The sequence below is a fragment of the Oryctolagus cuniculus genome, chromosome 1 (genome assembly GCF_051225735.1).
Source record: "Oryctolagus cuniculus isolate XC-2025 breed Fujian yellow rabbit chromosome 1, ASM5122573v1, whole genome shotgun sequence".
Classification (NCBI taxonomy): domain Eukaryota; kingdom Metazoa; phylum Chordata; class Mammalia; order Lagomorpha; family Leporidae; genus Oryctolagus; species Oryctolagus cuniculus.
The window spans coordinates 20504250-20516979 of NC_142867.1; the positions used below are offsets into that span (position 1 = coordinate 20504250).

The 12730-nt window shown below is 60.9% G+C and overlaps 1 protein-coding gene across 6 annotated transcripts in view; it reads right to left on the minus strand.

The window, feature by feature from the left end:
* Nucleotides 1–12730, minus strand: part of PRDM11 (PR/SET domain 11) — an 81362-nt gene that overhangs the window by 8602 nt on the left and 60030 nt on the right. For 2 of the 6 annotated variants that reach the window (XM_070064444.2, XM_008270164.5), the window contains exons 6-7: nucleotides 4993–5180; nucleotides 618–1244 (exon numbers count right to left, since the gene is read on the minus strand). In XM_070064444.2, the coding sequence (XP_069920545.1) occupies nucleotides 618–1244; nucleotides 4993–5180 (815 nt within the window). Of the gene's footprint in view, nucleotides 1–189; nucleotides 1245–4992; nucleotides 5181–9966; nucleotides 11966–12730 lie in introns of those variants that run through there. The other 4 variants (XM_089309147.1, XM_051852610.3, XM_089309141.1 and 1 more) reach the window with 3 other exon arrangements.

Here is a 12730-nt window from a genome sequence, read left to right on the forward strand (position 1 = left end):
CGCTGTGACCTAAGGGAGGTGGGAGGCCGAGGAAGGGCCGTGGAACTCGGCTGCAGGCGGGCAGGTGGCCGGGCGCTGCCATCGAATAAAACACTAAGATCCAGGCGACCAGCGGCAAGGCGCAAAGCATGCAACCAGGATTCCCCACCCCACCCTGCCTCTCTCCATCCTTCTGAAACTTCAGGCAGCTCACGTGGGGGCAGCTCAGAGATGCAGAAAGACAAGAACAAAACTGTGTTCCTGGACTGAGTCTGGGTGGCTGCAAGATCTTCCCCCCAGCCCAGGACAGCCGGCTTGGGACTTGGGGAGTGGGGGTGGGGGGACAGGGACTGCCTTGAGGTGCTGGGCTTTGGGGCAGGACGGCAGGGGGACCAGAGCGAGGCAATGGGTCAAGAACACAGCACACACCCCTCCTGCGGCGGAACTTCCTTTATTGACAAGGAGGGTACAAGGGCAACAGGTGAGGCGTCCCCCCAGGGCCAGCTGAGGATGGGGGCCGCCACCCACAGGGGTCACCCCTCCGCGGGTTCCCTGGAGAGGTGGTCCCAGCAGAGAGAGCACCAGGCTCCCCTCTGCAAGGCCTGCCACATGCTCGCCCCTCCTCCACGACAACTTACCTGCGGGGTCTGAGAACTCCGGGAGCTCCAGGCCCTGGGGCGGCAGGACAGGGGGCTCGGGGAGCTTTCCGGACTTAAGCAAGTCCAGTTCCGCCTGCAGTTCCCGGACCTTCTTCTTCAAGCGGATACAGTTAGGGCAAAAGGACGTGGTGGGGAGCTCGTGTGGGTCAGACGCGAGGGAGGCCTCGGCGGGACTGTCGGCCTTGAATGACGTAGGCTCCTCTTCTTCGTCTTCCAAGGGGCCTGGCTCCTTGGGACCCCCCGCGGGGGCCTTCCAGTCCCCTTCCCCCTGGGTCCGGCTGACGCTGGGCACGCCATGCGTCACGGCCGCTGCGCACGGGCTGTAGGCGCCGTCCTGGTACTTGGGGACTTTCCTGATAACCAGCGAGGTGCTCAGGGCCAGCTGGCGGGCTTCGCCCTTTGCGGATTCCAGCGAGGCCTCCAGCACGTCCTTGAAAATGAGGTCAATCTTCTTCTTCTTGGCCTGGGGGTGCGCGTCCCCCTCGTCCAAACCCCGCTTGTAGGGACTTTTGCCCTGTCTCAACACGGGGAGCTGAGTGGGGCCCCTCAGGTCTTCTGTGCTATCCAGAGCCTGCTCAGACTTCTCCCTCTGCAACCTCTTCTCTCCTAGGAAGGAAAACCAGGGTGTAAGGAAGTGGGGAAAACCCTGGGGGCGGAGAAACCCACAGAGAACCACGCAGGCCTGCGGAGGACGGCCCTGGCGGGGTCTGGTCTTGGGACAGGGGCTACAGAAAGGGAGCCGCGGACCACGCCTGGAGTCACGGGACCCGAGGGTGCAGTTCTCAGTGCGGTCGCAAGGAAGTTCCACGTCTACAATGTCTACGCTGAGAGAGCACCATAGGTGAGGGTGATGGGCTTGCCACCCTCTGGCCCTGGAGAGTGACCTGGCACCTGGTCTAACCAGTGGGCGGGACCATATCTCTGGGCCGAGCCAGCGCTGACACCCCTGACCTCTGAGCTCCCCCTCCAGCCCCAGCAATCAGGAGCCCTCTGCTTGGACTTGGCAAAAGGTACGCACGCGACTCACGGGCGAGCGCCACTCCTTCCTCCTCGGCTGTTCAGGGCACAGCTCACTTAGGGCAAAGTCCGCTCTTCGGCGGCTCTCCTGTCTAACCCTCCCACCCTCGGGACACTGGAACATGGGCGAGAGCGCACCTGGGATTTGAGGGTTCTTGCTGACCACCGAGGCCCCTCCCAAAAAAACAGGAAGCGGGGGATGGCTCCACCTACTGCCGCCTCGGAAGAGATAAAGGACAAGGTTGTCACAATGACCCGAGGCGATCTGAAATACAGCTGTGTGTCCTTACCTGCTACTTCAAAAGACAGCTCCTTTTCTATTTCTTTCTATCATGTGAATGGATTCAGTTCATTCTTGAGTTTCTTTATATGACTTCCAGAGACTCTGGTGAGCTCCCCCAACCCAGACTGCTCCAGCCCGATTCTTAGAAGTCACCCCCATGTTTTCCCAACCTGCTGTAGAAGTGCTGGCCCTCTGCAAGGAGAGAGAAGCTCGCCAGGCAGGGGAACCCTTCAGCCCTCGGAGGGCCTGACGGTAGCCCGTGGGGGCTCAGGCACCTCAGGGGCTCCCTGGCTCAGGGGTGACGTGCCGCTGAGCGTGTTTGAATGAGGCTTCTGAAAGCTGCATTTCCCAGAGGCCTCTGAGCAAAGGCCAAGGGCCCTCACGAGTGGACATTCTGTGCATGGCTTCCCACGGTCGGCATGGGGCACTGAGGCCTGTCTGCCCCAGGCCCGACCCCCAGTTCCCTACAGGTAACAGCGCCTACAGGCAGCGGCCCAGGCTGCCCCCTCTCCCTCCTGCCCGCCGAGGCTTCTGGAACTCTAGCTGTTCTCCCGGCCCGCAGCTCTATAACGCCCCGAGGCCAGGGAGAGGGCACCTTTTCAACCAGGCGCTGTGTCTGTGGGACAGATCAGATGTAGAACCTGTAGAATCTGTCCGTGCAGAATCTGTGAACATCAGCACCACCCTTTCTCTTCCTCCAGAACCAATGGGGCAGCAAACAGCTGGGGATGCAGAGAGGCCAAGGCTGCGCATGGCCGGGGAGACCCTGCGTCTCCGGAAACAAAGTCGTCCAAATTTCCTAGGATGAACAGGAGACCTTTCTGTCCTTGAGGCTTCTGGAAAAATCTGGGAGCTGCAAATGGCCTTTAAGCAGTATGAATTTGATTCCGGAGCCTCTTTGAAATACGAGGAGAAAAAAACACAGCAGCTTCAGGGAAATCAGTGGCTCAGCGCAGATCGGATGGCACCCAAGTATTTGGGTGGAAGCATCGATGCACCCTGCGCTTCAAAGGTAAGCACCAAGGAATATTCTAGATTCTCCGCAGGAAGCAGGTCCCGGCTCCAGCCAATGTCCTTCCTGAATAAGGACGAATCACCCAGGCCCTACCTTTCACTGGGGCGCCAGTCTCCAAAATCCAACATGCCTCCTCCCACGTGAGACCTGAGCGATGGGGCAGAGAGGGTCTCCTTCCAGTCTGTCTATGGGGCCAACGCCACAGGTGACCAGAGGGTGCTAACGCCACGGGCCACAGAGACACACAGCCAAACGCCCCCGTGCTCCACCGCTGCTCCCGAGGGCTTCAGGGCCAAGGCCACCCACGCCTCTGCCACTGTCCCCTCTCTGGCTTCCCACTTCCTCCCTGTCTCCCGTTGCTCGGCCTGGCCAGGAACAACACTCCCTCCTCCAGCGTCTTCCCATGAGCTGATAAGCGGAGCCAACTCCTCTGAACCATGGCTGAGAGCTCACGGCCTTCCCTGAGCTGGGCCCCTGGGTCCTCTCTGAGGACGAGGCAGCTTGGGGTGCTTTGGAGAAGATGTTGAAGGGTGGGCACATCACAGATCCACAAGAATTCACCCAGGGCCGAAACCTGTGTCTTCAGACAGGACTTCTCTCCATCTCCTTCTTGGCGGGTGGGAGGGTTCTTTGGGAGTCTTGATTCTCTTTGTTCACTTTGGCTTTAATCCAGGCAACAAAGATTCACCGAGCACCTGCTGTGCCGCCGATGCCTCCCGAGGTAAAGCGGAAGCCACGGGATCTCCTCCCGGAAGCCCACTCCTTCCCATGTGTGAGCAGCGAGGGCCCCACCCGGCTCCGGAGAGGGTGAGCCAGGGGTCCGGCTTCTGGGCCCACCCACTCTTCTACCAAGCCAGGTATACTCGATGTCCACGCCTGGCTTTGTTCTGTTTTGGTGCCACAGATAGAGTGTGGAAAGGGGTCACTCCCCACCCGGCTTTCTCTCTTCCCCACTTCTGTCCCAGACGGAACTCGATTTCCGGGCAGGAACACAAGATGGTGAGGCTTTGGGCACAGCCTGCGTGGCTGAGAGCAGATGCACTTTGGGGATGTGGATGTGTGTGTGGCCTTCGTCCTACGATTGACGAGGAAAGATCTGGACTCAAGGGTTCACCCCGGACCAGGCTGACAATGGGATCCAGAGGCGAGGGCTTGGGGCTGGCCCCAGGGACTGCAAGTCATTTGTACATGACTCATTTAAATGGAAATGTCTATCACCTTCCAGCCTTCCTCTTCCCACAGAGCCTGACCTGTCACCTCCTGTCACGGGGCCAGGACTGGAGGCCATTAAACTCTGTGGGTTACAACTTAGGGGCTGCAGGGTGGGGGGACATCCGGGCCGTTTGAGGCCTGCCAATCACTGGGCCTGGCCCTGCCAAGGCACCTGCAGGCAGGACACGGAATCCAGTCCATTTCCAGCAGATTCACTTTTGAGCTGAACATTTGGAATGGCCCACAAGCGATGTTTAAGTACCCAAACGGTCCCGTTGGCAGAACAGAAGGTCCCCACCCTGACAGGCCCCAAGAGACGTGGGCTAGGAACACAGCCGTGCCCTCCCAGCCATGTGACCCTGGCTGCGTCACTGGGCTCCTCTGCTGCTCCGTCTGTGTGTTTGTAGCGTGGGGCTAATGACTCAGATGACAGCTGACAGCTCACCCTGGCCAAGGCCGGCACTGCTCTGACCATGGGCTGTCTGGCCTCACAGCCCACTTATGGGGTCCATGCTACTGCCGTGCTGTGACACGGGGACGGGGTGGGGGGGACTTGCTGTAAATGTTCCCCAGTAGCGCGCGCCATGTTTTTATCCATCCCAGTCGAGGAAGCCGCTAGCGAAGCTCCTTGGCTTGGCTCCGGGGACTTGGCTCTCCCTGACACTCTGCGCTACAGGTATGTGTCTCAGGCCATTTCTTGGGGAGGGGGACCCTGCTAGGGTGGCCACGTAGACTGGGCCAGGAGCTCCTGCAAGATGCTCTGGGTGTTCCGGGCACCGTCTGGCCCGCCGGTGTGCAGGGGTGGCCCCTGCCCGTAGCGCACTCACCTCTGGCCAGGTTCCGGTGGATGGTCTCCTGGGACATGCTGTGCAGCCGCTTCATGTAGTCGCCGCTGTACCAGACCCGCAGCCGCTCCCCAGCCCGGATGTCCCGGCACGCCCGGAAGTAGATGTGCTCATTGTGCTGGAAGGCCAGAAGGTTCTGCTCCTGCTCCTCCCGAGAGATGACCACGTACCTGGGGGCGAGGGGCGACAGGTAAGCACGCACGGGCCACTCCCGCCGGGGCCGGGCCCAGTGCTGGGCGGGCGTCCACCACCCGCACACGGGGCAGTCTAGGGAGCAGCCGCCCCGCCCAGGACAGGAGCACCAGCTCCAGCCAGCATCCCTGCCAGAGCTCTGCAGGCCTCCGGGGGCGCAGGGCTGGGGTCCTTGGCCTGTTTCCGCATTTCGCAAAGCCCAGCAGAAACAGAGCACGCGACAAGAGAGCCCATGAGATCAAAGGATTCGTGTTAAAGTTCCGAGCCGTTAGGAGCAGAGGCTCCAATGGGGACAGAGGAAGAAGATGAACGAGAGACAGGGAAAGTTGCCAACCACGGGCTCATCGAACCGAATGACCTGAGCTAAGGAAAGGAGGCTGAGTGTCTTGTTCAAGGTCACACAGCTAGGAAACAGGAGCTGGAGCCTGGTGGCCCCGTGCGCCTCCCACAGTAACTCACAGCTCTTAGGTGGGCAGACAAAGTAAAAACCCAGCGAAGCCCGGATAACCCTTAAAGTGCGGGCAGCTCCCCCCGAAATCCATGACCGTCATCCACTCTCCCTAACATCTGACCTGACCCCCTGGGGGGGAGGGGGGACAAGTGCGCATGCTCTGACACCTGCTGAGAAGGGGAGGTGCACCTAGAACAAAGTGGGGGAGGCAATGATTTGGAGACCTATGGTCTGGGCTACGCAAGCAACTAGGCAAACTGTAGTCAAAAAACTCAGCTTCTTTGATCTGTGCTATGATTTGTCTCAATGTCTGCTGGCAGGGTAGCTCAGGGGACTGTGGACCAAACTGTCCAGGGGATATGCTAATTCACGTTCAAATGCACAACAAACGGAAAGTATTCAACATCACTGATGAGCAAAGACAAGCAAAGCAGCACCCTGTACCCCCGTGTATCTTTTTTTAAAAAAGGGTAGGCTCTGAACTGGCCAAGGCAGACCGAAAGACCCCTTGTGGACAGGCAGTGCCTAAGCAGCTGGCGCCATCCTTTGGGAAATAAGTTGGCCACACAGATCAAGAGTGATAAGTGTACCAGGGATGTAAGCCTGGTAGCCCAGGATGCTCTTCTCCCAATTTTCCTTTTCCATTGCTTTTAAGATTTATTCATTTATTTGAAAGGCATAGTTAGAGAGACGGGGGAAGACAGAGAGAGAGGTCTTCCATCCGCTGGTTCACTCCCCAAATGGTCACCATGGCCAGAGCCAAGCCAACTGGAAGCCAGGAGCCAGCAGCTTCCTCTGGTCTCCCACGTGGGTGCAGGGGCCCAAGAACCTGGGCCATCTTCTGCTGCTTTCCCAGGCCATAGCAGGGAGCTGGATCAGAAGTGGAGCAGCCGGGACTTGAACCAGCGCCCATATGGGATGTTTGCACTGCTAACGCACTACCCCACAGCGCCGGCCTGATTCCCCTGTTTTTAACAGTGCCAAAGGAAAAGCAGCTGAACGTCTCAGACTGGAAAAATAATTTCATAAACGACAGAACAGTCACCACTGGAATGTTACTCATCGGCAGAAAAACACTTTTTACAGTTTATCTAGTTATTTTGATTTCTTTGCAAGGCAGAGCAACAGAAAAAGAGAGACTTCCACCCACTGACTGACTCCCCCACAGCCCGCAACAGCCACGGCTGGGCCAGGCTGAAGCCAGGAGCCAGGAGCTCCATCCGGGTCCCCCACATGGGTGCAGGGACACAAGTCCTTGCGCCATCACCGGCTGCCTCCTGGGGCGTGCGTCAGCAGGAAGCTGGTTCAGGAGCAGAGATAGAGATTCAGTGTCAGCCCCCCAAGTGGAATATGGAGATCCCAGGCGGGGGCTTAATGCACCGTGACGCAACGCCTGCCCCTATAGGAAAATGTTTAACAAAGACGCGTTCATGCCAGGAGAAACGGCGCCGAGACAGAGTGAGAGGAGTGAAAGCTATTTATACCACGCTTTCGCTGATGCTTTCAAAACAAGCCTTGTTCCACTACCTAGAGAAAATAACACCAATGTTTTAACAGTGATTACCCGTGACAGGTGGATCGTGTTTGCAATTTCCTGCACTTTCCAAGTTTTCCCTCCCAGTAAGGAAGTATGATTCCTCCTCCACTCATCCTCCCACACACATACACAAAGACAAGAAGTCCACAAACGCCAATCCCAGGAGGCGGCGGGAGTGGCGGTGGCCAGGAGCACCGTGCATCTTCATTGGAGATGCCCCGGGCACAGTGCCTGCCGCCTCCTGTCCATCCCACCCTTCCCATCTGGGCAGTCCCCTGCGGAGCCTGCTTTGCCCAGCCCTGCTGCAGGCTGAGCCGCCCGAGCAGGGAGCTCCTGGAGTCCAGGGGTGACCCCACTGTGACAAGCGGAGGGAGAGCAGAGCCCCAGCGTGGGGCGAGAACGAGGCAGAGCGGGGAGCAAACGGGAGCTCTGGCCACTTTGCTCTTTGGAGAGAAGCCAGCCCCACCCTCAGGGTGTGATACTTGTTCATCTGCACCAGGGTTTCACCCCTACAGTTCAGTGTCCCCATCGGCATCTGGTCAAGGATTTGGTCTCCCTGAGCGGTGAGGACAATAGGGCGATTCCCACGCTTTTCCTGCGGTGACTTTGTCAGCAAAAAACAAACAAACAAACAAACAAACCCAAAGGCTCTCAGGCCAAGAGAAGCCAGTCCAGATTCCTACCACGCAACCCCAACTCTCCAACCACAGGCTGCCCTGTCTCCACACCTGAATGTGCCATTTCCAATCCCCACGGGAGTGGGAGTCCGGGGTTTGACAACCAAGAAAAATCGCCCTAGCGGCGGCAGCACAGAACGGAACTGAGGCAGTCCTGGCTTCCCTGCTGCCAGAGACGGGAGACAAACCATTCACCCGTCCTCCCCCGAGAATCGGCCGCACAGAACACGACGAATACCACCTTCCCCCTCCCCTCAGTCTTCAAGCCGCCGCCCATGCAGCTCTCCACGCAAGCAATGTGTTTGCCCAGCTCTCAAACTACTACGATCCGGGGTTTCTTGGCTCCAAAGAGCGACGTGGGGAGCAAACCGCTAACGGATCAGAACGATCCCGGCCGACTCCCTTTCTATCACCTGGTGCTCTCCTCCCCGAGGGGGTCGGTCTTTGCAAAGAGACCCCCACGGCTCTGCACAGACTGCAAAGCACTTTCAGAAGCTAGCAGAACCTGTGCGGCCATGCGCAGTGCCCAGCCCGTGGATCCTGCGGCTCTGCTCGGCAGGGATTGAAATGCTAACTGGAGCCAGCCACCTGCACCCCCCTGCTGCCTGTCCTCTCCTCTGCAGTGACACCTGCTGGCTTGACCCAGTCCCCGAATCCTTCTGCCCCGCCCCCATCCATGGCAAGCCCTGCAGGAAGGTCCACACCTGTCCCACTACATGGCTGGAGGCACTCAGGAGCCCCCCCCGCCAAACAGGAGAGCAAGACAGCTGTCTGCTCACTGTGGCTGAGCAGCCGGGTACCAGGCTGCGGGAGTTACCAGGCCACCACCTCCCTGGGGAGAGGGCACTGAGCATGTCCACCGGGACCTGAGAAACACCCACGTAGTTAATCACCCTTCACATCCGGCCCACAGGGATGGGGGCCTTGGACAGGGGCAACGCGGTGAGCTGGCAGCGGGGGTCAGGGCGGGTCCTGGACGAAACCTTCCACGATGACTATGCAGCCCCGGGTCCCAGAGAAGCAGGAAGACAACAGCTCTGAGACCCCACCCACTGGGTCCTATCAAGGGCGCCATATGTGCTAGCTGGGTCCCAAAGTGACTCTCAGTTCACCCAAGGGGCCCTGTTCTTGTTGGGGGGATGGGCCAAGGCCAAGCTCCGCCCACGCCTGGCTGATGGAAGGGAGGCAGAAACCAGAAGAGGCTGTGCTTTGTCCTCACGGGCTGGGCTACACACTTAGGGCTCTGGGCTGGGAGGCCCTGGGTTGTGTCCCCGCACCGCAGAGCAGTCTCGGGCTTGCTTCCCACCCCCCAGCTTCGCCTCCTCTTCCTGCTCTAACCTGCTGGCTCCACTGCCCCACGGACGCCCCCGTGGTCTCTTGGCCTCCTTTTCCTCTGCGTCTATCTTTCCTGGCTTCTCCCCAGGCCCCTTCCCTCCCCAGGACCCAAAGGAGAGGCCGGCCAGGCACCGCTGAGTGCACTGTGGCTGGCCCTGACTTCCATAGCCAAGAACCACAGAGGACAGCCTGCATCCTAAGAGGCCAAAGGGGGGGAGAAGCTTCTAGAAGCTTCCGGACAAGACTGGGGGGGGGGCAGCTGTCTGTGAGGCTGGCATCGGGCTGCTGCCCAGCTGGGGCGGGCCCCAGGGGAGCAGTTCCATTACTTTGAGGAGCCTCGGTCCCAGGCAGGTGAAGCCTTGCGGCTTCGGGGAGGTGGCCTAGCAACGCTCACGCCTCCAGGTGGTCCCTAAAAGACACCGGGTGTGGACAGCCCCCAGAGTTCCCTGCCGGCACAGGCAGCACACTCCCCTGCCCCCAGGCACGCACACAGTAGAACACACTCGGTGGCGTCTTACTCGTGATGTGCAGAGGGGGTGCCCTACAAGTGGCCGGTCTCTTGTATGCATGCCGTGTCTCCTGCCACGCCCCTCTCTGTGGGGCCTGGGAGCTTACGGAAGCCGGGACGTACGAGAGGCACCTGAGCCCCAGGTGCCACTCGCCTCTCCCTGCTGTCTAACCCCAGCTTCGGGCCCTCGAGGCTTTCACGGGCAGCGAAGAGAGAGAGAGAGAAGACACACCAAAGAAAGATCCTGGAGCCTGGGTGTGTTCCAAGTGTGAGACTGATTTCTTTTTATTGCCATCTTAACAAAAATGCTTTGGAAGGCAATCTGGGGTTCCAGCGTCGGAGGGCGGAGCAACTCCAGGCAAGAACCCAGCCCTCGGGCTGTTCGGACAGGACAGTGTTCAGACTGGGGGAGCAGGAACCCCCAAAGAAGCAGAGAATGGGGAGATGGAGCCAGGGGCACAGGGGTGTCACGGAGGCCTTCCGTGCTCCCTACAGGGCGCAAAACTGGGCCTGGGGTCAGCAGCAGCCTTGCAGGCACGCGGCACAGAGATCCTCCCAGCCCTGGCTCTGGCTGCAGAGGGCTGGATGGGAGGAGGCAGGGGAAGGGGGCGGTCCTCCACCTAGAGAGCGAAGAGGACACAGCTGCAGAGCTGCGCCAGGGCAGAGCTACAAGCTTGCACCGGCTGCTGCCACCTCCCTCCCTAAGGCTAAAAGCCCAACTCTCCCCCACCCAGCTCCCAAAATGAAACCTGAAGCTCCAGGCATGTATGTCGCCAGCGCGCACGGATGCAGCCCAAGCAAGCAGAGGCAAGGCATGCTGGAACCAGGGACGGGACGCGAGCCCTGCTGGGCTCTGGGTTCTTTCGGAAGCCCGATAGGCTGCCTTCCGGCTGCCCTGGGCGCGCCTCTCCCCAGCCACTGGCCCTGAGCCTTAGGGCCAACGTGGGATGCCAGCCTCACCCGCCAAGGGCTGCTATGACCCGACATAGCTGAGGCTGAGGCCAGGCAAGCAGCACGACCCCTGCCTCCCACTACTCTGTATCTGGCCTCTGACCAGGGGAGCTGGCACATCGCCCCCGAGCCGGCCCTGTGGCTAACTGGCTGCGGTCATCTGTCATCTACGGAACGCAGTCACACCTGACCCGGCTGCCTCTCTGGCAGTCCCAGACATCAACCCACTCAGATCACGGATCCACAAACGCAGGGAGGAGCCTCATCCGTCTCCCCGCTCCCCCAAAGGCAAGCACAGCAGCGGAGCGCACGCGCACGCACACGAGGAGGGTAAGCAGGGGGCCGTGGCGGGGAGGGAAGCTCCCTCCTGTGAAGGCTGAGCTTGCCCTCTCCTCCACGCCTCCCCCCTGCAAACAGCAGAGAGAACCCAAGGGGTCTGGGCGGGGCCAGCGCGGGAGGCGGGTGCCATCGCCGCTCCGCATGGCTCCATGGGGCTGCGGCCGCGTCGGCTCCGCATGGCGCACAGCCCACTCCCTGGGGCACAGACCAAGGGAGGCTGAACCTCCAGGCCAAGCAAGCATCAAGCAGGCAGCTTTGCTCGCGTCGGGAGCCCCCTGTGCCAAAGGAGAGGAGGCGCTGGGAGCCCAGGGCAGCCGACTGCGCCCTCCGAGGTCCTCCTAGGGCCGCCGCTGCAGCTCCCAGGCGCATCCACCTTCCTCGGAGCGCAGACCAGCCGCGTTAGAAATTGTGCTTTCTCTTCCGCGATCGGGTCGTCCGGACCGGGGCTGGTGTCGTAGGAGTTTGCGGGGGCTCCGGTGGGGGCGCTGCGGGGGCCTGGGGGGCGGAGCCTGCAGGGGCTGCCTCGCCCACTGGCGCCCGCTGAGCTGCCTGAACCCCATCCCGGATCTCCGTCAGCGTCTGGCACATCTGCCCGATGCGGCCGCTCAGCTCGGCCATGGCCTGGCCCACGACGTGCAGGCTGCTGGCCATGTCCCGGTGCACGGCCACCAGCTCCTGGCAGAACTGCCGGAACAGCTCGGTCTGCTGCACGTGGGTGTGCAGGAGCTGCCACTCGAGGCCCGTGGTGGGCGGGCTGGGGTGGGGCCGCGGGGTCCTGCAGGCGGCCTGGGGCGAGGGTCGGGGCAGGGCCTCCGGCTTGGGGCCCACCGGCTCGCACTGGTCGGAGGAGGAGGAGGAGCGGAGCAGGGCAGGCCTGGCCAGGTGGGCCTCTTCCTCCAGTGACCGCTGCAGGGGCACGTGAAGTGGCTGCCGCGAGGGCCCGGGCACCTCGTCCTCTTCGTCATCTTGGGAACAGAGACACAAAAGGACCACGGGTTACAAGGGGGATGAAGGGGGCGGCCCTGGGCTCGGATCCGCTCCTGAAAACACCCCCAGCGCCTGACACCTAGCCTATCCTGGCGCCCACCTATGGAGAAATCCCTGTCCCCCAAATCCCGGAGGCGCGCCGGGAGAAGGGCGAGCCTGAATCGCTCCCAGTTCCTCTCCTCTGCACGCCAGTGGGAGACTGCCCTGGCCAGGGACCCACGGACCCCAATGCCAGCGACCGCACCACTTCAGCTCTTGCCTACCTACGTCACCTAGCCAGGCTGTGAGGCAGGGAGTACGCGGCAACATGCATGAGGGCACTTTGCAAAAAGCCGAAAGGGACGGGGGGCGCGGGGGGTCGGGGGGAGGCTCTCCATGGACAGCTGTGCTGCACCCCCAGCCCCCGCGCTGAGCTCCAAGTCTGCGGAGGCCAATCCTGACTACTTGGCGCCACCTTGTGGCCTTGCTGGAACCTGCATCCTTAAAATCACCACAAGGGGGCACCAGCAGGCAGGAGACTGCAGGCCAGGGCTGGTGTTGGACTAGGAAGGACAGCGTCTCCCTGTCAGGCACCTGTGCCCCCATTCATGGCAACTGACTCGAGGCTGGACAGAGGGCAGGGCCCAGACCCACACAGAAGAGGGTTCAGCCTTCCAAGAGAGAAGCTGATTCCTGCGGTAGGATGACAAACGCTCGCTCAATTCAGAACCCCCTGCAGGGGGTGGTGACAGGGGCGATAGGTT